A 25,043-nucleotide genomic window follows, 5' to 3' on the forward strand; every position below is an offset into this window, starting at 1 on the left:
CCGTCCGCCACTGGAAAGTGGCCCCCGAGAGCTTCTCTGGAATTGAATTTGGCCCTTGGGCTTAGAGAGCTTCTCCACCCCTGCTGTACCTACTCAGCCTTTGGTGAGTCTCCAAGGATGAGACCTTCCACCTTTATTTGCCCGAGCGTGTTGAAATTGAAGTCACATTTTGCCTCTCTGGCTGCCTCCCTCATCTCTCCTCATGTCTGAGGATAGCCATATAAACTTATTGTTTGCAAATAACATGATCCTGAGTTAATGGATTCGTAAATCCTCAATTCCCTAAACACTGTACAATAACCACATTTTTTCTTAGTTGCTTCCTATGATGGTTTCTTTTCTACAATAATCTCTCACTTATAAGACAGACTGTTCCTTAGGAAGCCAAGCTTTTCTCTTGCTGTGTAAAATGAATGCTGGCAGGTTTTCAGGTAGAATTGTGTCTCTTCCTTCTGCTCTGTAGATGAATAGTGGCGGACACCCATTTATAATTCATGTGGCTCTACACTTTTCTATTCCAAAAAAACACTCAAGTCAAACATAGCTTGAGAATGAAGGCTTCTTAATAGCAAACAACACAATTAAAAAAACCATGGTTAATTACTCCAGTGAGGCCTGTAGAAAACTGGGAGACAAGACTGAATTTGTGTTGTATTTGTTTGTGGAGTAAGGGGATGCAGGCTTTCTGTGATGATCCTTACGTTTCAGGCTGCCAAGTAATTTTCAGCCGAACAAGAAATGATATGGGAGATCTGTGATCAGGATCTTCCAGTTTTTAGTAATTATTAGTCCTCCAGGGCTACTTTGAAGATTCAGGAAACTGCCCAGGGCATGCAGATCCGGTAGCAACTTTGGGAGAATCATTTAAGTTTCCCTGATCTTCAAAACAGCCATGTGGGGCTACTAATTGCTTGGAGGAAAAACACCAAAAATAATCTTGGCGATCCAGATCGTGGATTTCCTGTGTCATTCTAGTTTGGCCTTTATGTAAGCAACTTGGAAGTGTTATTTTATGGAATCTGGCTATTGTTCTGGGCTTACAGAAAGGATGTACTGTTGGCTGACCCTTTCTGAACCTTAATGAAAAGGTACAGCAGTATTAAGGAGTTTGTCAATTTGCCTTCCCCCCGTTTAAGTGCCAAAGTGAGCAAATGTAGTTTAGTATGACTTCAGTCACCCTGTTACCTTTTCTGGAGGGGTAACATCTAAAATAATTATTTCCTTACTTTTAACTACGAGACTAAGGGAGCACTCCTATGGTCCTATCCTAAGGTCCCTCAGGGGCAATAGGATATTTTGGATTCCCAGATCCGAGGTCGGAGACAGTGCAATCTCCAGTATCAGAGGCAGAAACCTTTGTGCACCAGTTGCTGGGGATCATGGGCAGGAGAGTGCTATAGCACCTGTGTCATGTTTGTGGGTTCTTGGTTTACAGCTGGTCAGCCACTTTGTGAACCGCCCAGAGAGCTTCGGCTATTGGGCGGTATAAAAATGTAATAAATAAATAAATAAAAATGTAATAAATAAAATAAGACTATGCGGACCCTTGGTCTGATCCAGCATAGCCCTTCTTATGTTCTTATGAGTGGGGAATCTGCCCTCTGCTGCCCTCCCCTTTGCGGTGGGTGCGGAAAGAGCCATTATCCCAGGTCAGGGACTCAACTTTGGAGGATGAAGAAAGGGGCAGTTTCAGTGAGTGAGAGGGAGGAGACAGTAGAGGCCTCATTACAAGCTATCTTGAGACCTCTCCAGCCTCCTCCCATCCCCTTCAAAGTGCCCCAGATAGAGGGCAAAAAAAGCCCATCTAGCAAAAATGCAGAGTGGGAAGTTCGCCTCTGCCACACCTCCTGCGTGTGGCAGAGGCGACAAGCAATCATTGGATGATTGTAAGCCTCCCAAGTTCGTTCAGCTGATGCTCATCGAGGGTGGAAACAGTAGGATTGCATCCTTAATTGACCGCATCCTTTGACAACGATTGGATTTACTACCTTTCTCACCTATCCGCATTGCCAATAAAGAGTGTTGACTCTATCTGCATGATGCTTTCACACATGATTACAACCTTGCCTTTAGGAATTACTCTTTTAAAACAGCTTTGTACAGAAGTTACTAGTCCACAACAGTTGTTGTTACTACCTCATCAGCCCACACGAATGCCTGCTAGCCATTTTTGGCATATCGTGTCCTAAAATAATTGGATCCCTTCCAGATTACAATAGCTTCCCTGACTAGTTGCCTGTAAGCAATTCTTGCTCAGCTCAGGCATCTTACTGTACTTTCTTTACTGTAAAATTATGAGAGGACAGTTGAATTTTTAACGCTTCAAATCACTTCACACGCTTTAGCTCTGCATTGCCCTCATGGAATGAACGTGATCCCCGTTTTGTTAGGAAAAACTGGGGAAGGCACTGCTGTAAATCAAATGAGCTCTTGCCATCATCAGGTTCTGGAGAAAACATCAAGAGACTGAGTGAACAGTTGTGGGACTTCTTAACCCCTAACCCTTCCTGTGTGCCCCGAGGAAAGAAGTCCAGGCCTGGGCACTTCATGTGCCCATCAGCTTCTGAAAAGACCACCAAGGGCCTGAGACAAGTCTGCTGTTTTACTTGTATTGTTTATAACGTCAGTTTGTGTTAAATTGTGAAGCGCTTTGAATGTCTTGGTGGTAAAGGCAGTATTCAAATGTAGTAAATAAATAAAATGGTATGGACATCAGGTGTGTCCTGCTGAACAATTCCTGTAGAAGTACCCGATGCTGCTTGCATTTCTTCATGTGAAGTCGATCTGAGGAGAATTCCTTCTCTTTCCACTTCTTTTAAGGGAAACACACTGGATTGGTATAGTCGTAATGAAAGGCTTTGTGAGCAATCTTCTGATCTCTGGAGCTTTTAAAAACAATATTTATCAACCCTGGTGAAACTTCTTTCTTTTTTTCTTGTAGTTGGCAAGCATGAGCTGACCGGACACAAAGTGGCAGTGAAGATCTTGAACAGACAGAAGATCCGCAGCCTTGATGTTGTGGGGAAAATCCGCAGGGAGATTCAGAATCTGAAGCTGTTTCGGCATCCGCACATAATTAAGCTGTAAGTTTGTGGATGTTTCTGCTTGAGTATAATCTCTCTAATGGTGGATGTTCTTTGAGAAGCGGAGCGTTTCCCGTTCACTGGGCAAAATGAAAGTTGGCAGCTTTTCTGGTGGGATTCTCTTCCTCCTTCGCGGTGCTATAAACCACTAATGGCATGAAACCATTTATGACTTGCATGGAGCTGGAAGGCCCTCGGCTAAAACGTTGAGTGAAGACTTCTTAGTAGAACGATAACAAGGAAGGAGAATGACTCCTCTGAGGTTTGGGGAAGGCAATGGGAGGCCAAAGCATGATTGCATGTGTGGGATGTGTTTTGATTATTTGGGAATGCAGTTTCCCCTTGGCACGCAGTTGAATGGCAAACTGCCCTTGCTTTCCCCTCTGATGACCCGCGTGTCTAGCCGCTGTTGCAGGTCTTAGGAGCCAGCCACTGTAGTAGGGCTGCTCTGTATTTTTCCTGACTGTGAAAATGCTGCAGCAATTGCATGTTGCTGCAACAGTTGCCCTCAAGGCTTGGCTGTTTCTACTTGCCTTGCCTCAGCTCTGGCCACAGCAGTAGGGGTGGGGTGGGGTGGGGCAAGAAATTCATTCACATAATTTTGCACTTTCGAATCACTATGCAAACAGAAACTTGGTTCTCCTTTGAAATTCATACTTCTCCAAATTTTGCAGTGGAGTTCTCCAATGAAAAACAAAGTGTGTATTATTGTTATTGTTAAAAATTATTATTATTATTTTTTGTACTGCCCCATAGCTGAAGCTCTCTGGGCAGTTTACAACAATTGATAAAAATGCAGTTGTTCGGGACAATAGCGTTAAAGGTGCATTATATTAGGTAATGTTTTTGCCAAAAAAAAAAGTGTATCATAGGCAAATTTCATATAAAAATGTATGTATTAGGAAGGAATGTTTACAAAATGCTTACGACTTTCCAAAAAAGAACCACAATGTAATATTGGACAACTGATGGAAACCGAAATTGACCAATTCGTTCCTCCTTACCTAAGAAGCCTTAGTAAGGGAGCCACTGCTGGAAAGGATGGTGAGGGAGCCTTCTGGCCTTTTGAGTGTACTTATAAGAGCTTGTGTGGGACCACTGTGGGTTAATGCTATTGGCCTTGAGACTACATTTGGTAATGTGTGCAGGTATTTGTATGTGGGCATCTGCTCAGGGAGAGACTTCTGTCCATCTTGCCTTTCCTGGTGCACTGCTGCTAAGAGACAGTCAGGAAAGGAGTCACCATGGAGATGAGGGTGCCCTTTCCTGGCTGAGGACATGGGACCTTGGCTCTGGGGCTCTGGGTTGTCTCTTTCTGCTGTGTGAGGCTGGGCTGTCTAAAGTCCCTTGTGACTATTTTATCTTCCCCTTTTTGTGCTGAGTTTGATATGAGATCTTGCTTAGATCTCTTAATATGCACTGTCTAATGAGTTGCTTACTATGAGTATGTTGTTGTCATTATTGGATATTGTTAACTGACCTGTTGGTAAGTTTTTTGCTCCTTTAAACTTTTGTTATGTTTTAAATGAACTGTAATTGAGTTAATATAATGTGCTGATATCTTATAATTATGGTTATTATTTTTTGAGAACAGCTTTGTGCACAATATTTGTGGATAATGTGGTACATAAATTGGCTATGACGAGGTGTAAAGTGAAAGAAGTGGGGGGATCTTGATCCTGGCATGTGCTCAGTCTTCAGCTATGCAGGTCATGGCACCAACCAGTTCTGGCTTGTTATGTTTTCATCCCATCTGTCATTTTCTATGCTAGCTACAATACGCCAGGTATGTCCTCCTTCTAAAGCAAGGATGGGGAACCTTTCAGTCTGAGGGCCGAATTGCAAACTGGGAAAGGTCTCAGGGGCCACATTCCATCCGTGGGTGAGGTGAAAGGCAGGTTGGGCAAGGGGGACTGGGCGATTATTACCATTTCAAGCCTACTTTAAAGTAAGCAGGACTGACTCACCCAGCAGTACTTTTCAAATAGCATCCCGAGTACCAAGCCTGTGTGCATTTCTACAAGTAAACATCATTGCAATTGCACCGATTCTTTGCAGGGTGTTAAGTACTGCCTTCTCTTTGATCAGTGATTGGAGATAACAATAAATGAAGCTTGTGGGCTGGATGGGGAACTCCCAGGGTGCATCCAGAGGCTTCCATCACTGTTCTAAAGGCTGGGACTGGCGCATAGGATAGCATTTGCAACAATACAAGGCTAGGTCGTAACACTGAGAACAGAGGCAGATAGCTAGCAGCAGAGGAGAGAAAAGGAGGAGGAGCAGTAGAGTTGTCAAAGGGTGACCCACACCATATCGTTATTTGCAATGTTGGTTTGTAATTTGCTGCTTATCTTAGTAACTAGCTGTAAGCTTTCTACAATGAATTTAAATAGACCTGTTGTCTAATGTGCTCTTTTGTGAAATTGGGTTTTAGAAGTGCAGTCAACCGATCAAATACTGTCTTGAGCAATTCGAATCAGTCTCCCAGCCGTGTCTTTATTATCACAGGTGAGAAAAGGAAAGTTTGATTCCATTGGGAATCTTTCTCCACGGCATGTAAGTGGAGCAAAAGTTGCCCAGATTTAGGGTTCAATTAGGGTTCAATTGAAGTTCCATTTCATGGAAGGACGTTAGATCTTGGTTATGATTCACAGCTTGCTTTGAGTGAAGGATTAAGGACCTTATATGGCCATTTGCCAGCTTCCAGCTAGTTGACTCACCACAAATCCTACCCGTCCACTTTCAAATGTAAACACTCAGTTCATAAAGAACTGCATATTCTCTTGCATGATGCAGAAATGACTCTTCAGCTGATGGACAGAAGAGATGTGACTGAAAAATCCTATGTCATAGATGTCTGCCACAGGTTTCTATCTACTTCATATGACATGACCAAAAATGGATTGGGGACCTAAAAGGAAAACAACAACAACATATATGCCAGATTTCACTGCTGTGTCTAAGGTTTAACTGAATCTTTGCACACTTACTTGGAGAATTCAATACTTCCTTCCAGCAGAACATGCATGTGATTGGGTTATCCTGGATTACAAGACCTACTTTATATGGGGTGTGTAAGTGTATACAGTCAGTTAAATAATAATATTGTCTTTCTCAGGTACCAGGTTATCAGCACACCATCTGACATTTTCATGGTGATGGAATATGTTTCAGGAGGTGAACTGTTTGATTACATCTGTAAAAATGGAAGGGTAAGAACCTCCAGCTTTCCAAAGTGCTAACTTGACTTTTTGCAGCCTTGGATGGGCCTCTTATACATGACTGAACTGTGCAAAAAACAGGGCTCATGTTTGCATACATGAGCTTTCTTCCCCGTGATTTGTAAAATCACAGTTGCACGGTTCACAGAAGGAAGCAGATGAACCTGAATGAGTTGACTTTGCCTGCATTATACAGTGTCTTTGCACAAGATAGCTGTTGTTGCGTATTGGAATCAAATTTCTGTGGCTCTGAGAATGCATAGATAGGCAAGCAGTGTGATGGTTATTAGTAGTAATTGGAGATAATGAGGCTCATGAAATCCTTACATAGGATTTTACAGGGAGATCACCATATAAGTAATCATATCCCAAGGGTGTCTTGCTATTTCTGGGGTTGTTATCTCAGGAGAGCATCTACAGCCAGTACTTACGTTCATTAGCAGTACACTGCTAATACTAGCCATCCTTGTATTGCGTGCCAGCTGGTATTTCCACTCATTCCCCTGGAAACAGATGCAAAATAATTAACAATGAAATAGAAATGTAAATGGTGGAAAGTCTTTTGCTACCAGTGGCATTTAGTCATGTATTTGGGTGTGCAGCTTTTTTCTTTTCAAATAGATTTCTATTGCATGATGGCTGTATAGTTTGGAGTCAGGTGAGAAACTGAACCATACGGCATTTGGTTAAACTGCAGCTAACTTGTAGCTTCAAGGTTGCAGACTGCTCCTTTGGTCTCCTAGCTCACTGTATGTTTTGCATGCAGAAGGTCCCAGAAGTATTGGGGAGCAGATGACCCCTGCCGGGGACCCCAGATGGGAGTAAATACCGGGCAAGACAGGCAATTATCTGATCTTAGGCAGCTACCTTATGTGTATTCCAGCAGTCTTACTTGAGCTTTTGTGAGAAGAAGAGCTCTTCCATTGATTTCATAACGAGGGCAGCTCCCGATTCTCATCTCAATTGCAAATATGGAGCCAAGCGATGTTCCAAGTGTGAGCTCCATGTATGATCAAATAAAGCTTTGCATAAGAGCCCTGAACTAAGTAGAACTCATGGCAAAAAGCTTAAATCCTTTCAGTGAAACAAAATTTGCATCCCAAGGGATTCTGAGATGTTGAGAGAGCTATCTACCTGTAACCTTATCAACATTGTTTAAAACTCCAAAATGAGAGAGGATGGAACTCCTCAATGTTGCTATCGGAATGATTAACAGTTTTGCATAGGTGAAACTGCATTACTTCTTTAAAAAGGGAAATAGTAGATTCCGATGTTAGTGTCACGAAAGCACAGTAGTGGTTTTCAGAGAATTTTGTTTAGCTGTTCTGTGGTTGCAGTCTTTTTAAAGGTGTTGACCTTTTAAGGTTACAAGCTATTGCAGCAAGCCGTCTAAGAAGCTGTTTTCTTTATCATGAGATGTCAGCGTTGACTCCTGCACACTTTTCACACTGGTGATTTTTAGGAGGGCCAGAAGATTTTCAGTTCAGGTCTCACTACTACAACTACATCAGCGAGAACATAAGGACCACTTTTCTTTTTTCTAGTTCTTTTGCATCTATATTGTGTTTCATCACTCCCCCCTTTCTTTTAAAGAGTCGCGTTTGGCATTCTTTAATACCTCAAAATATGTCTTATACTGAAAACTAATGTTTTGCTGTGCCATTAAAATATTGGAAATGCTCAAGTTTTTATTGTGTGTGTCCTTAAAAATGTACTCCTTTCCCCCCCACTTTTTGTCTCTCCCAATCCCCTTTGTTAGCTTGATGAAAAGGAGAGTAGACGTCTGTTCCAGCAAATCCTTTCTGGTGTGGATTATTGCCACAGGCACATGGTAGTCCATAGAGATTTGAAGCCAGAAAATGTGCTGCTCGATGCACACATGAATGCCAAGATTGCCGATTTTGGTAGGTTTCCTCTGAAGTGCAACTTTATTTTCGATTGATTATTTACATAATGCCAAATCTCAGATACTTGTGTTGAACTCCATCACTGAACAAAGATCTTTTACTTCTGGTGTCAGACATTTCTTTTCCTACATAGGAACTGTGTAGTTCAATGCTGTGGTTTTCTGCTTTGGATGCCTATTTTTTAAATTTAGGCATTTGCTACTTTTTTTTTTTTTTAAATTGCCATTAAGGCAAAATCCCTCTGTGTCCAGATAAGGCACACGTCTTGTATTTTTAAAATACCCAGTACAAGATGTTCTAGTAAAGGTTGTTGGAGTAAAACATAACACTGCAATGCGCTCTGCATCCTTTCTGTGATACTGTTCACATTGAAATGCAAACAGGTTTATTTTAGATTTTAAAAGCACACAAAGTCAGCATGCAACTTGGTGAATAGACCAGCAAAGAGGGAAAGCAAATGACTTACTAATTCCGACCCACCCACCCCATTCTGTCCTATATATAATAGATCAACTCTGATGCCACAATTTGCTTTAACCAAAGTTATATAAGGGATTTGCAGCCCAGTCCTGTGTTGTAATAAGTCCGACATGAGTTCCAACAGTACTTGCTTCCAAGTAACCATACATAGGATTCAAGCTGAACAGCACAATCCTATGCTTGCTTATTCAGAAGTAACTCCCACTGTATTCAGTTGGGTTTGCTCCCAGGTAAATGTGCATAAGACTGCAGCCTCAGTCTTTACTGCATCACTGTAAGGGCTGCTTCCATGAGCTGTCATCTTACTGAAAGCCAGCCTGTCAATCTGTGCTTGTTTCTGTCCCATCCCTCCGGAGGGAAGAGCCTGGGGGGGGGGTATCACCATCCCCCTCACCACTAAATTTTGAATTGAATTTTATTATTAAGGCAACCCCACGTGGGTTTTAGCCAAATACAAGATCAGAGTCATGATATACAAACATTACCTTATAGCACGTATTGAACTTCAAATAGTTACATATAAAACACCATATATGGTGCTGGGATTTTTTACCAACAGTCTTAGTTATCATCAGGGGACACTAAAGCTCTCCTAATTTTTGCCGCTTTCACCGCAAAACAAGCCAGGTTTAACAGGATGAATTTCGCTGTGTTTGTGAATAGGTAACCAATTTTATCCATATCTGTATAATGAGTAATTGAAGCCAGAAATCTTGCTAGATGTTTATCCCTAGGGGTGTTGTATAGTTTACAGTATAGAACATAATGAACTGTATCCTCTACTGCTTGGTCACCACAAATACATAAACTCTGTCCTCTAGGGATGTTTTTGAATCCCCCCTCTCTAAAGTTGGATGGCATTGTCTGGAATCGCAGGCTAGTAAGAGCTTTGCGAAGACCAGGGCGGGTAATTTCTGTCAGATATTTTTCTTCCCTATGGGTTAGTTTTATGAGCTGAAAGCTATCGGAAAATCTGGAGACTTTAATTGCAGCCATGTCTATTTCCCCTCACCACTAAACATGCCTAATTATATTGTATCCCTCTGTGGATTTTACTTGGAAGCCAGTTTTGACCCTTGAATATAAATACATGATAAAGCAGAGCAGCCTCTCCCAGCCTGGTGCCCTCCAGATATTTTGGACTATAACCCCCAGCATTCCTGAATATTGGCCATTTGGGCTGGGGCTGATGGGAGTCAAAGTCCAAAATACCTTGGGGGGGGCACCAAATTGGGGAAGGCTGAAATACAAAGAGCGAAACCACAAATGTCTGTCTATTGGACTGTCCGTATGAAGAATTCATGGCATAGAAATACAGAAATACTGAAACACAATTTCATGTCTCATCGAACAACCCAGGGACAGGGCGTTCTTGGGTTGTTGCTGAAAGCAGATACAAAACAAGTAGCGAGCAGGTGGGAGGCAGCGCACTCCTGCACGACCCATGGTTGTTATGAGTAAACGGGGCACAGCTACAACGGTGTGAAACCAAAAGCACAACCTGATTTATTTATTCATTTATTTATTTATTACATTTCTATACCGCCCAATAGCTGGAGCTCTCTGGGCGGTTCACAAAAATTAAAAACATTCAAAGTATAAAACAACAGTATAAAACCATAATATTAAATACAATATAAAAGCTCAACCAGATAAAAACAGAAGCAGCAACTGATGCCACAACAGGCCATAGACTTAAGAGGTGGCACAAAAAGAGCCTTGTAATGAACGGTACCTTCATGCTATCTTTGTTCCCTCTCCCCCTTTTTTGTATTGTGAAGGATACACGAGACAGCATTTCCTCCTCAGAAGAATTTAAATCAGTATGTGCCATCTATAAAATAATCCTGCCATTAGCTACCAACAAAATTGCTAATGTAATTAATATGAAACTCTTTAGATTGATGCGAGGGAACATGCCTTCTTCATCTTCTCTTTCCTGTTTTCCGTGTTACAGTGGTGGTTTTGTTCTTGAAATGGTTTTTGTTATTGCGAGGATTTGATATTATTGGGCCATCCTGTGTTCAGCCTCTTTAAAAACTCCAAAAATATTTTGGTCTTGCCACATACCTGTACCAGTCTTAAAATGCCAATTCCATTTAACCTAAAACACAAGATTGGAGGGGGGTGGCTTAGACGTGTTTAACTACATTTTTAACTTCAGTCCAGAGCAGTACCATGAAAGCGTTTTCTTTGAATTATTGTATGTGCTGTCCTTTTGGTATAATTTTTGTGTGTGCCAGGCAGTATAATTCCAGGTAACAGAACTTTTGTTGTTCAGCTAAATTAATAACTTGTTAGCGCAGTGACAGGCTTTAATATGTGTTAGTCATCTAGAGCTGGTCATCTTTATTTGGGTTTTTTTTCTTCCATTTTCAGGCCTTTCAAATATGATGTCAGATGGAGAATTTTTACGAACAAGCTGTGGTTCTCCTAACTATGCTGCACCAGAAGTAATTTCAGGAAGGTAGTTTCTCTTCTTGGATAAATGTATATATGTATTCTCAAAAACAAAGCCCTGCTCTTCAGTGTTAAAGCTGCAAGGTAGATTGCTAAACTTCCAGGTTTGGACATTTGAACTTCCTGGTTTTGATGGCTTCTTTTGATTAGTCTCACTGTTTGATTAGTCTCATTAGTCTTTTGATTAGTCTCACTGTCTGATTATGGTCATGTTTGCATTCTTGCCTTCCCTTGTATTCCTCGCATAGGACCGGGAGGAGGACTTCAGAAGCATTTACTTTTTTGGTTTTACTTTGCTGTATTTTGTTTTGTCATCTCACATGACACGTTGTAGTTGATGCTGACTGAGGTTATTTTCAAGTAAGCCAGACTGCGGTATCTGAAGTTGGCTTGTGTAAAGTAGCCATTTTTAATGCTAACCACAATTTTGGGTCTGGACAATATGGCAAACTGTAGTTGACAAGACAAAAAGTAAAATCTTCTGGTCACATGGAGATGGAGGGGGAGGAACATGGGAGCCAACGTGATCTTTGGCTTGTGCACATCATGCTAAACCGTGGTTTAGTGTGTTGTGCAAACACAGGGTCTGACCTGCCCATGTGGTAAAAAAAAATCAACTCTGCCAGCATTAATAATTCACATTTGTGGAAATATGCAAGCTTCTGGCTTTAAAGAAGATGTCATACATTTACCTTTTTGGACTTAACTGGAAAAACAATTTCAGTACATAGAAACCAAGGCCACCGGAAACCTATGATTTTTCCCTGTATTTCAATTATTGGTTTTTATAGACGCTGTCTTAGTGGGGAATGCATTATCTTAAAAGAAAATGCTTGTTTCTCCTATCTTAATGGTTGTGGTTAGGTGCTACTTGGTGCAAGAATATGGATACTTCTGCCTCAAGTCAAATGTGCTATAAAAGCTCCCAGATTTATTCAGGACTTAATGCAATTTTGTGACAGTGGCTAATGTTATTAAACATATAATTTGATTTATTGCATTTGTCCCATGCTGCTCTTGCAAGGAGCTCAGGGTATATTTATATTTATCTTTGCAATAATCTTATGATGCAAGTTAAGCTGAGTGATAAGGCCTTCGTAGACATAGCACTGCCCGTCCTTTAACTATAAGTTAAGCAGGCCATGAACAGGGCATGGAATTGTGCTCTGCATTCCCTCTTGCAAATAAATTCCCCTGCAAGCCATAACCAGACGTTGGGCTCATCTACACCAAGCAGGATATTCTACTCTATTCGGCCCTGGTTAGGCCTCATCTAGAGTATTGTGTCCAGTTCTGGGCTCCACAATTCAAGAAGGATGCAGACAAGCTGGAGCGTGTTCAGAAGAGGGCAACCAGGATGATCAGGGGTCTAGAAACAAAGCCCTATGAAGAGAGACTGAAAGAACTGGGCATGTTTAGCCTGGAGAAGAGAAGATTGAGGGGAGACATGATAGCACTCTTCAAATACTTAAAAGGTTGTCACACAGAGGAGGACCAGGATCTCTTCTCGATCCTCCCAGAGTGCAGGACACGGAATAACGGGCTCAAGTTAAAGGAAGCCAGATTCCGGCTGGACATCAGGAAAAACTTCCTGACTGTTAGAGCAGTGCGACGGTGGAATCAGTTACCTAGGGAGGTTGTGGGCTCTCCCACACTAGAGGCCTTCAAGAGGTAGCTGGACAAGCATCTGTCAGGGATGCTTTAGGGCGGATTCCTGCATTGAGCAGGGGGTTGGACTCGATGGCCTTGTAGGCCCCTTCCAACTCTGCTACTCTATGATTCTATGATTCTAAGGGCAGGAGCCACACGACTGCTTTATAGCAGTAATGAAGTGCATTGCAGGATCTACACTACTGCATTATAGTGGTACTGAAGTGCACTGACAACTGTTGGGGGCCAGGAAACATCTACACCAAGCAGGATATAATACTATGAAAGCAGTACATGGTATGTGTCAATGGGCCCCAGCAGTTGTCATTGCACTTCAGTACTGCTATAAAGCAGTAATGTGGCTCCTGCCTTTATATACCGCTTTCATAGTGGAATATCCTGCTTGGTGTAGAGTCCCTAGCCATTATATAATGTTAACCACAGTTAGTGCTGTCAAGTATTTGCTTCTAACCAAGTTATTGAAACCAAGCCCCCCTGCCATGTATGTTGATATAGACATAGTAAACAAAAATGATGCACATGCCATGTGCATAATTTTTGTTTGATATTTTCACCTGCTGCCTCCTCTATTGGGGTTTAGACATAGTGACTAAACTATGTGGACTTGGAAGCATTTGTTGGGGGAAAGACCTGGTTTGAGTAAGGGGGAGGGAGGTTGTACAACTGTATGTCGTATTTCTGATCTCTTAACCACTGCACCGTATTACATTCATGCCAGCCCATAGTGACTTGCCAAAGCAACCCAGTAAGCTTTATGGATGACTGTTGATTTGGATCCAGGTCTTCCTGGCTCCAGCACTCAGTTCACAACAGCACTCCATTTTATATTATCAAACACAACTTAAATATGTGGGTTCTAGTGCCTTTTGTAATATTTCCCAGTAACTGCTGAAAGATTTATCAACCACTTTAAGAACTGCTTTGCGTAAGTATTTGTTACTTGATCAAAATTAATTGCGAACTCCATTTTTCAGGTTATATGCAGGCCCAGAAGTGGATATCTGGAGCAGTGGAGTTATTCTCTATGCTTTGTTATGTGGAACCCTTCCATTTGATGATGATCATGTGCCAACGCTTTTTAAGAAGATATGTGATGGTATCTTTTATACTCCTCAGTACCTGAATCCAGCAGTAATTAGCCTTTTGAAACACATGCTGCAAGTGGATCCCATGAAGAGAGCTACAATTAGAGATATAAGGTATCTCTCACCTGATGGTTCAAATATTGACCATGACACAACCCTAATTCTAAACATTTGCACCAGCTTTGCTGCACCTTTGGCTTGACATTGTCCCCATTTGGTCGTAACGTTAACCATGGTTTGGCCTTATACGAATGAACCTTCGGTTCAAGTGCTCCTTTCCCATCTTCTGGTATAGCCACTGATTTGAACTAAGTACAGATTGTCATTGCATCTGAAACAGACCAAACTACACTAAGTTTAAACCATAGTTTCCTGAAACAAGCCAAGATCAGAAACCAAAGTTTGATCTTGGCTTGTTTCAATAAACCATAGTTTAAACGAGCCTTCCCCCAACCTGGTGTTTTGAACCACAACTCCCAGAATATCTGACAATTAGCCATACTGGCTGGGGTTGGTGGGAGTTGAAGTCCAAAACATCTGGAGGGCATCAAGTTGGGGAAGAATGGTTTAAATAGTTTGATCTGGTTTGGCTGTAATAATAAACTGTGATTAGTTTAAACCAGGAAGCAGATGCATTTGATCTCCTCCTTTTGCCATGCCGAAGAAGGAGATGGGGATGGGAAGCACAGGGGACCAAGGCTTTCCAACCTCTTCTAGTAGCTCTGAGCTAGCATTCCACCTGAACGGAAAACTCTGTATAGGGATTTTATGGTAATTGGTACAACTCAGCTCATCTAGTATTGGAAGCCCAGCAAACAGTAAGTTCATAAATCTTTTAACGCAATACTTAGTAGACTGAAATAAAATTAATGTATTTTACTTTTTTAAGAGGTATGCTTTTAATGTAATGTTATTTCCAATTTGTGTGGGTTTTTTGTTTTTTGTTTGGTATAATTTTCTTCTTGAAATCATGCTTTTAAAAATGGTATTTGCAGGAAACCTTTTGAGTATTTTTTGCAACTAACTTTCATATATCAGTCTCAAATAATGTGAAAATAGGCAGTTAACAGAATAAAAAAGTGTGAAATTAATTGTATACAACAGCAGTACATTACAATGCAACCGTGTAATTACATTGTACTGTTGTATACAGAAAGTGCTGTGTCATATTCTAACTGTATTTATAATTGCTAAGGCTGCAATCCTATACCCACTTGCTTGGAAGTAAGTCCCATTGAACTCAGTGGGGCTTATTTCTGAGTAGACAAGTATGGATTACGCTGTAAGATTATTACTTTTTTTATATCGATCAGGAATAATACCTCTGAGACAGAGGGAGCAATTGCATGCCCCCTCAATAGTGGCCATTGGACACTTCAGATTACTGGATCCGAGGTTGGAGACAGCACTCTGACCTCTGATCCAGGAATCCGCGTTCAGCTGCCCCACATTGGCTGCTTCGCCAAAGTCACAAACTCAACGTCGGAGAGGGGGTAAAGCGGGTGTTCTGGTGGGCAGGGAAGGGACTGGACTGGATTGACTGCACAAGCTTCCTTCCCTTTGCCTCTGGAACACCCCTGCCGAAAGGTAGACAAAAAAAGCCTGTTTAGCAAAAATGCAAAGCAGGTGGCAGTGAAGACTGCCTCCGCACTCCTGCTTTGCAATGGATGCTCATAAACTTCCAAGTTTGGGGGCCTAGGAGCATCGCGGGTGCAAGACCAAGGATTGCGCCCTAAGAGAATTAGCTATCTGCAGGTAAGGAGCCAAAAATATTTATATACTTTTATTTAATACTTGAATACTATTTCATACTTTTAGCTCCCAGAGTCAGTCTTTAAATAAAATCTGTGTTTGCAGATTGTTGTTGTTGTTGTAAAAGGCTTATTAAATACATGAACAGCTATTTTTTTTAAAAATAGAAGTGACTAGATTTTCTTGCATCTAGGGAACATGAATGGTTTAAGCAAGACCTCCCCAAGTACCTCTTTCCGGAAGACCCATCTTACAGTTCGACGATGATTGATGATGAAGCCTTAAAAGAGGTCTGTGATAAGTTTGAATGCACAGAGGAGGAAGTGCTCAGCTGCTTGTATAACCGAAATCATCAGGATCCGTTAGCGGTAGCCTATCACCTAATTATAGATAACAGAAGAATAATGAACGAAGCTAAGGACTTCTACTTGGCTACCAGCCCACCAGATTCCTTTCTCGATGATCACTTCTCCCGTCCCCACCCTGAAAGAGTGCCATTTTTAGTGGCTGAAGTGCCAAGGCCACGCCATACACTCGATGAGCTAAACCCACAGAAGTCCAAGCATCAAGGGGTCAGAAGAGCTAAGTGGCATCTGGGAATCCGGAGTCAAAGTCGACCAAATGACATAATGGCAGAAGTTTGTCGAGCGATCAAACAGCTGGATTATGAGTGGAAGGTGAGATTTGCTCAAGGGGGCTCCCTGCCCCACAGGCAGCATTTTGAAATGGAAATAACGAAGAACAGATTTAGAAAATACGTCTTTTGGTGTTAGTTGATTAAAAAAAGAAGTGGGAATTAACTTTAAGCTTTGCTTCCTAGGTGGTAAATCCATACTACTTGCGTGTTCGAAGGAAGAATCCAGTGACTGGCACGTATTCCAAAATGAGCTTGCAGTTATACCAGGTCGACAGTAGGACTTACCTACTGGATTTTCGTAGCATTGATGGTATGTGAAGTTGATTATTTGCCAGTAGTCTTGTAGATTGAAAGCACACGTTACTTTAAAGACATAGCTAGTAACTTTGTCATCTTCTGTTTTACTCTAGTGTAAGTAAGTGCAGGGATCCAGTTTCTAGCATGGGGGAAGAGGAGCTTTAATGCCCCCCTCCCTCTGCTTTTCCAGTCTGGATTGGGGGGGCCCATGCCTCAATTTATATTGCCAAATAGTGATTTATTATTTATTTTCTTCATTTATTTATTGCATTTTTATACCGCCCAATAGCCAAAGCTCTCTGGGCGGTTCAGAAAAATTAAAACCATGAAAACCATTTAAAATATAAAACAAACAGTATAAAAGCATAGTATAAAATGAAATCTAGAAACACAACTTGGATAAAACCGTGCAGCAATGTAGAAATTAATACAGATTTAAAATACAAATTTAAAACACCAAAGTTAAAATTTATTTGATAAACTGTTAAAATGCTAAGAAAATAAAAAGGTGTCTAAAAGAGTATAATGTAGATGCCAGGCGAACCTCTTTAGGGAGCTCATTCCACAGCTAGGGTGCCACAGCAGAGAAGGCCCCCCTCCTGGTAGCCACCTGCCTCACTTCCTTTGGCAGGGGCTCACGGAGAAGGACCCCTGAGGATGATCTTAGAGTCTGGGCAGGTACATATGGGAGGAGGCGTTCCTTCAGATAGCCTAGCCCCAAGCCATTTAGGGCTTTGAATCGGGCCCGGACCTGGACTATTTGGCAATATTATTGCAGGGATGGTGTGTGAGTGTGTGTGTGTGTGTGTGAGAGAGAGAGAGAGAGAGAGAGAGAGAGGTTGAAATCTCAGCAGGTGGGAAGGATTAACCGCCTTGCTCCCTATGTTATGGTCCCAGTCTGGACCCTGCACTTACTCTAGAGAAAAAGAAAATACTTTATTCTGCAATGATATATGTGCTTTGGCCCTTATGCAAGATGTTATACTTCACGTATAACGTAATGGGATCTGAGCTAGCGGTGACTGAACAAGAAAAAGATCTTGGGATTGTGGTGGACAGCTCAATGAAAGTGTCCACCCAGTGTGCGGCCGCTGTAAAGAAGGCAAACTCCATGTTAGGAAGTATAAGAAAAGGAATTGAGAATAAAACGACCAGTATCGTACTGCCCTTATACAAATCTATGGTGCGACCACACTTAGAATACTGTGTACAGTTCTGGTCACCACACTTAAAAAAGGATATTATAAAACTGGAAAAAGTGCAGAAAAGGGCAACTAAAATGATTAGGGGGCTGAAGCATCTCTTCTACGAGGGAAGGTTACATCAACAGGGATTGTTTAACTTGGAAAAAGGGAAGCTAAGGGGAGAAATGATAGCGATGTACAAAATTATGCATGGTGTGGAGAATGTGGATAGGGAGACATTTTTCTCCCTCTGTCAAAATCCTAGAACCTGGAGCCTAGAACCAATGAAGCTGATTGGTGGGAGATCCAGGACAAATAAAAGGAAGTACTTCTTCACACAGCACAGAGTTAAATTATGGAACTCACTACCACAAGATGTAGTGATGGCCACCCATTTGGATGGCTTTAAAAGGGTGTTGGATAAATTCCTGGAGGCAAAGGCTAACAATAGCTACAAGCCCTGATGGTTGTGTGCTACCTCCAGTATCGGAGGCAATAAGCCTGTGTGCACCAGTTGCTGGGGAACATGGCTGGGAGGGTGCTGTTGCACCATGTCCTGCTTGTCCATCTCTGGCCGATAGCTGGTTGGCCACTGTGTGAACAGAGTGCTTGACCAAATGGACCCTTGGTCTGATCCCGCAGGGTGCTTCTTATGTTCTTAATTCTTACTGTATTTTATCCTATCCTCAAATTTGTCATTGTTATGCCAGTGATACAGATGTGGAATCTGAGGCTGTAAATGGAATGGAATGTTATTGCACAATGGAATGTCATTGCAGCGGGTTCAAAAGAGATGAAAGGAAGTCTTTATTTATATCACGCTTTTCCACTAAAAAGAATGCTCAAGGCAGCTGGAAATAATAAAATACAGATAAAATATCACTTCATTAAAATACAATGCAAAACCTAAACAGAATTCACTATAGGTGGTGATGGATACTGGGCATGGCTTTCATGGAGAATATGTGCCAGGGGTACCTGTGATAGCTGTATGGAGACTCCATGTTTAGGAGCCATGTGCTTCTGAGTACCAGGTACTGGAAACAAATGGGGTGGCCAACACCATTGCAATCTGCTTATGAGCTTCCTGGCTGGGCACATGCAGAAAGGAAATGCTTTGCCTAGGTGGTCTAATCCAGCAAACAATTCTTAGACCACCCGGTGAGTTAATAGGGTTACACCTGGACCAAAATGTCACACTTGATCCACTGAACCATATTGGCTCATGCTCTTGATGTATCACCATAATGACCCACCTGTCCTCAGCTTATTTGCCTTTTCTTCCATTGTATAGTCATGCCGGCATGCCTTTAAATCGTTCTCTTTTCTTGCATTAGATGAAATTACTGAAGGGAAATCAGGGACCACCACTCCCCAGAGGTCGGGCTCTGTGACTAACTACAGATCTTGTCAGAAGGATTCGGACACTGATGCTCAAGGAAAATCCCCTGATGTTTCTCTTACCTCGTCGGTGACCTCTTCCCTTGACTCTTCTGCAGCTGAGTTAACTCCGAGATCAGGGAGCCACACGATAGAATTTTTTGAGATGTGTGCAAATCTTATTAAAATACTGGCACAATGATTTGTAGGATTGGCTTATTCTTATTTTTTTTTACAGCAATAAGCATGCCTAAAAAAAAATAAAATCATAGTCAAATGCTTCCAATTATAATCAAGTTACAGTTAACTTTGGCGCTGAGAAGACTAGCCACATTGCAATTTGCACAGGAATTGAACATGCATTTAAAAGCAGTCTAGACCTCTTAACGTAATGAAGCAAATGATGATTAGACAGTACACCGGTTTGATACAGGTACAAGAAATGACAACCTTCTTGAGCAGAGTTTATTTTTCATTGTGTACACATTGGGGCTTCGTGGCGTATTAACCATAAGGACCTTTTCATAGGTTGTCTTTATATTGCTGATTCTATATTCGAGTTGCAGTATAAGTGGTCACTTGTTAGATCAGGGGTTCATGAAGGCGACTTCCTTTGGATCCTAGTCTTCACTTGCACCCTGCTCTATCAGTATAAATGTTCTCCTTGTCAAACAGCACTTCAAACGTCTGGCACTTGCTCTGTGTTTTTGGCAGCCGGCGGTGCGCTTTGGGTGGGAGAGGCTAAAGCAGCCCCCGATCTGGCTTTTTACTGATTTTTTCATGTGTTGTGGCAAATCCAGAATCAAAAACCTCACATGTGTGAATTCTCATAAGGTGCAGGAGTGAACATTGCAGGGCCAAATATAGCCGGCAGAAGCAGTGTTGGGTTCAGTGCTGTGAAAAGAATGAAGAAACCGGCCGAGAGCTAAAAAAAAAAGCCTGGACCTTCTTCTCTCAGCCCACCCAGGGGCTTTAGGCATGGCTTTTCTCACACGCGGTGACTCAGAAGCAGTTTGCAATATGCTATGGCGGAGGGCCTGCTGTCTGAGGGTGGGAGGCCAGTGAAAAGTTCTCTTGTCCAAGCGCAAGTCCCGTCTGTGAGCCTAAACAGGGGCTCGGATCCTGATTATGGGTTTTAGTTGAGGATTAGATTGAGGCCCAGTTCACACGATCGCAGGGGTGCAAGAAGCCATCATGGCTTCTCCTTCTGCTCGCTGCGGGTTGTGCTCATGCATCCCAGTTCTTTACATGGTTACCCACACGGCAGTCCAGGTTGGTATATTGTGCAAACTTTGTGCATGGTGTGGCAGGGGTGGCTTCATTCCCATCCCGACTGCATATCATGGGTGGTAGGAAGCCACCCCCGTTGCGCTATGTACCGGGTTTGCACAACACAGCGACATGGGCTGCAGGATGGGTAATAATGGAAATAGCTGGTTGCTTTTACACCCGCGATCGTGCGAACCCGGAAAGGGTTTTTCCAGCTTTGGGCACCAACCGATCTGTTAAGGTGAGAAGATGCTTTTTAGATTTGCAACTATGCAGATTCACTGGCCTGTGTGTCATGCCAGTAGTCAATAAGCAGCTTCTTGCATGCTACTATAGAGGACGTGGATCCTGGGCCTGAACCCACTGAGCGTGCGGCTGATAGAACGCCCCAAACGGATTGGCTCACGCAGTTCTTGGAATCTTGCACTGAGAATCCTGTGTCTCCTGTTTTCATATGGCTTTTCGTATGCAGATTTTTTGGCAGAATAACTCTTCTAGTAAAGATGATTTGGATCTTGCCTGTGTTGCATAATCACTTTTTTACACCACTTTTTTATACTGAATTTAGATTTCTAAAAGTAATGGAACGTTTAAGTAACTTTGGTTTGATTTTGCAATGTACAAAAATCCATTGGTTAGAAATGAGCGAGCACGTTTGGCTGTTTAGAAACCAAGCTTGCCTTTGGTAATATATTTCAAGTGTTGACATAATGCTCCCCCAAAAAACCCTGGCACTTTTTTTTTATTAGGCAAGTTTACTCCAAATAATCCTTGATTTAGACTAAATAAAAAACAGAAGTATATGCAGGTAGTGATACTACATGTTTCCAGTCATTCTTGCCCAGTGCAGACGCACAACTTCATGGTTAGCATTAACTCTAGTTTGCTGCCTTAATCCTGATTAAGATCCCAATCATACTGGCTATGTTTGCACAGAACTATAAGCCCATAGTTGCAGAGAATTCTGGTTTAATGTGAACGAGCTGCATGCCAGTGTATGCAGCCTGTTCTCTTCTGTTTATTGCTAGCACATCTGCTAAATAAACCAGGAATGATTTGTTTAGTCTGACGTCTGAACTGGATATCCAAACTTGTTGCTGCAAAACAAGTCCAGAATCACAAACCAGGGTTTGTTCTCGGTTTACGATTCCTGGCTTGTTTTGGAAAAAAATCAGGAGCCCCAGTTCAGGCAAAACACTACACAAACCTTTCCTGGCTTGTTTAGCCACTGTGCTAGAAGTGGGGGGGGGGCAAATGGGCTGTAGGTACTAGCACCCACCCTGTTCATGATAAACCAGATTTTCCAGAATTCTGGCTTATTGTTCTGTGCCACTGAGCCATAGTGAAGCTATGGGGTTAATTTGTCAAGCTTAAGCTTTGCCCCCAGAAAGCATGTATAGGGAGGTACCAAAGAGACCTTATTTTCACCTCACAAGCAGAGAGGCAGGGGAAACTGCCTTACCCATGGTTTGCTTGGTGCAGATGTAACCCTTTAACTAGGGTTAATGCAAACTCATTGCAAACAAAGGTTTCATACTTTTGTTTGTGGCCAATCCTTAACTATGATTTAGGTATCTAAATGGTTAAGGAAAACAAAACCATGGTAAGTGTTGTAGATGTATAGGACCTAGAGCATGTGCAGATGCCAGAAAACACAGAGATCCCTTAATCCTTCATTTCAGTGGGGATGTGTGGATAGGAGAGGTTCCCATTGGATTGTGCCAGCAATGAATTTAAGATCAACTGAGGAAGCGGTTCTCTAACCTGCATCTGTTGAGCGAGTTGATATTTACAGCTAAAGATGCACTGAATTCAGGGCTTGTACTGTTGTCTGTTGGTATCTTAACTAGGTAGACACTAGACCTTAAATTTTGTGCTATCTTCAAAGACCCATAAACTCCGTAGTCACTCTTAGAATTTTGCCATGCGCTGGTCTTTCAAAGTCAAGAGACGTATAGTGGTCTTCTCGTGTTACGTTTTCACACTTCTTGAAATAATGGCGTTATTTTCCAGAACGCAACAGTGTCTTTAGAATGAAAAATTAAGTAGAAGTCCTTAATGTGTACTCCAAAAGGAATATGTGTGTGAAGGGGGTGGGCAGCGGCGGGGGGGGAGGGAGGGCATTGAAAAGGAACCATTGGGTATATAGTACCATAAGAGAGAGGTTGTCTTGGGGGACCAAGTAATTGTCCTGCCTTTTTAATTTACAAAAAAGAAACGTACTTTTTATGTCTAGTTCTGCTGCACCGATTCAATAATTGTGATTTTTTTTTTTTTAGTTATGCTGTGTTAATCTTGAAATTGTTAATATTGCACTTGGCAAATGGCATGAACGCACACTATTCCCCCCCCTTTTATTATTATTATTATTATTGCTGGGTAGCCTCCTAGGATGGGTTTAGTGATCCACAATCTCTGGCTTTGGCAAACATCAAACAGTAGCCGGCATAAGCCATAAACGCAACTGCTGCGCATTTGTCTTGTCTATTTCAGTGGGACATGCAGCCCAACTGTATGCCTGTTTACACTGAAGTAAGTCACACTGAGTTCAGTGGGATTTTACTCCAAAGTATTGATTGCATTAGGACTGCAGATTTGGTGTGACTCCCATACAAGTTTCACTGAAATGATTGGAAGATGGCTGACAGCAGCATCTGGTGGATCAAATTCGGTGTCTTTTCATTGGAAAGTTACATGGTGCAACAAACTTCAATTTTTATACTTATACATTTTTGTTCAAAGCTACGAGGCTTTAAGTTTTATCCTGAGATAATGGAGGTTAAATTACATAACAGAAAAGTACAGTTGCCTATTCCTAAATGGTCAGTTTCAATTTTAATTTTATTTTTGTTTAGTCTTTGGATGTTTTTTAATGCATTTTTTTTCATAGCTGGGGCTGTCCAATATGTATTATTCAAGCAAAAAACATCACTTTTCATAACCTTTTTTACAGTCAAATATTGATGGTGAAATGATTTCTTTTCACTATTATTATTCTTAGTATTACGTTAGGAAATCGCAGTAGATGGTGACAAAAATAGAGGAGCTGTTTTCAGCTATGGAACTGTGAAGAAAAAGGGCTGATTTAACACCATCTTCAAAAACTAGTCATAGGGAGCATTGTGTAACTGGCCAAGTACCTTTTTTTTTTAATAGTGTTTCTCCAGGTTTGTTCCAGTGGGAAGGGATCTTTTTTTATTATTATTGCAATTCCTAATCGATCGGGAAGTGGCTGGGGATAAAACTGTCCACGTGCAATGTAACTTAACACTGGTAGAGAAGGTAGAAGTCCATCTTTATGGTGCAATATTTTCAACGACCAACTTTTGTATATGTTTTGACATTTTACGTGTTTCAGTACAAGCTTTGAGAGATTTGTCAATTAATTTTACCATTGTATAGCTTGAAAAATGGATGACCACCTTCTCTTACAAACAAGATGTGCCTACTTCCATTGCAGATTTTTCTCTCTCTCTCTCTTTCTCTCTCTCTTTTTGGCAATACTGAATGAAAAACTGCTTGTGATAGCTGTATATGACTTGTTACTTTTAACAAACATTAAATTGTATGCAAGTAAATTTATGTGATGTTTCTCTGTGTGCATAGTGTCCTAGCTTCCTTCATCTCTATGTCAAATTTTAATTAATCGATTGCTTGGGAATAGTTAAACCCTGATTCAGGTTTAAAAAAGTGGTGAAAGTATATTCTGCACCATTGAGTAGAATCATAGGAGAGTAGAGTTGGATGGGGCCTATAAGGCCATCGAGTCCAGCCCCCTGCTCAATGCAGGAATCCACCCTAAAGCATCCCTGACAGATGGTTGTCCAGCTGCCTCTTGAATCCCTCTAGCATGGGAGAGCCCACTAGCTCTTTAGGTAAACGGTTCCATTGTCATACTGCTCTAACAGTCAGGAAGTTTTTCCTGATGTCGAGCCAGAATCTGGCTTCCTGTAACTTGAGCCCATTATTCCGTGTCCTGCACTCAGGGATGATCAAGAAGAGATCCTGGCCCTCAAGGGTCTCAGTGTTCCTTCAGATCCCATGATTCTAGGAATCCCAGGGTTTCTAGAAGTTTGTCAGAGATACCTTAATAAGATGATTAGTAATGGCAGACAAGCTTCCTGAAAGACAACTTGTCTGTCATTGCTGATGTGCTGGCTCTATTCTAGGTGTACATGCAGGTCATGGTGTGTGGGGAGCCTGTTCTAGTGTACATTCAGGGTGACACTGAGGCCTATACAATCTGGCCACTGCCTTGGGAACTGAGGGCATCTTAGGCCATACCCCAGTATCCTCTACAACAGTGGTTCCCAAACTTTTTCAGGTAACCACCCCCTTGGTTCCACAAACTCATGCCCAGTGCCCCCTACCCTATACTATAAAAATCATTATTCAGAATAGCGGTTTTCAACGACCCACTAAGGAAGATAATAATAAAATTCAAAACTGTAACAATTAATTGAATATTTATTCAAAATCCAATTATATTTTTTTAGTTTATTCAATTAAACATAATTGATGAACTTGATCCAGTGATACCATCTTTTCAAAGTCTGATAGTCATTTAGCAAGAATATTAGATATCACATTTAGTAACTAGGGTAGAGTACCTCACTA

General features: G+C 41.7%; 1 protein-coding gene across 1 annotated transcript in view; it reads left to right on the forward strand.

Moving 5' to 3' along the window:
- Positions 1-23,994, forward strand: part of PRKAA1 (protein kinase AMP-activated catalytic subunit alpha 1) — a 50,157-nt gene extending 26,163 nt beyond the window's left edge. Inside the window, exons 3-10 of the mRNA XM_063128790.1 lie at positions 2,942-3,083; positions 6,202-6,295; positions 8,064-8,208; positions 11,071-11,158; positions 13,797-14,021; positions 15,853-16,336; positions 16,480-16,606; positions 19,115-23,994. Coding sequence (XP_062984860.1) covers positions 2,942-3,083; positions 6,202-6,295; positions 8,064-8,208; positions 11,071-11,158; positions 13,797-14,021; positions 15,853-16,336; positions 16,480-16,606; positions 19,115-19,359 — 1,550 coding nt within the window. The 3' untranslated portion in view covers positions 19,360-23,994. The remainder of the gene's footprint in view (positions 1-2,941; positions 3,084-6,201; positions 6,296-8,063; positions 8,209-11,070; positions 11,159-13,796; positions 14,022-15,852; positions 16,337-16,479; positions 16,607-19,114) is intronic.
- The last annotated feature ends 1,049 nt before the right edge of the window (positions 23,995-25,043 follow it).

Source organism: Elgaria multicarinata, chromosome 6 (genome assembly GCF_023053635.1).
Source record: "Elgaria multicarinata webbii isolate HBS135686 ecotype San Diego chromosome 6, rElgMul1.1.pri, whole genome shotgun sequence".
Taxonomy (NCBI): domain Eukaryota; kingdom Metazoa; phylum Chordata; class Lepidosauria; order Squamata; family Anguidae; genus Elgaria; species Elgaria multicarinata.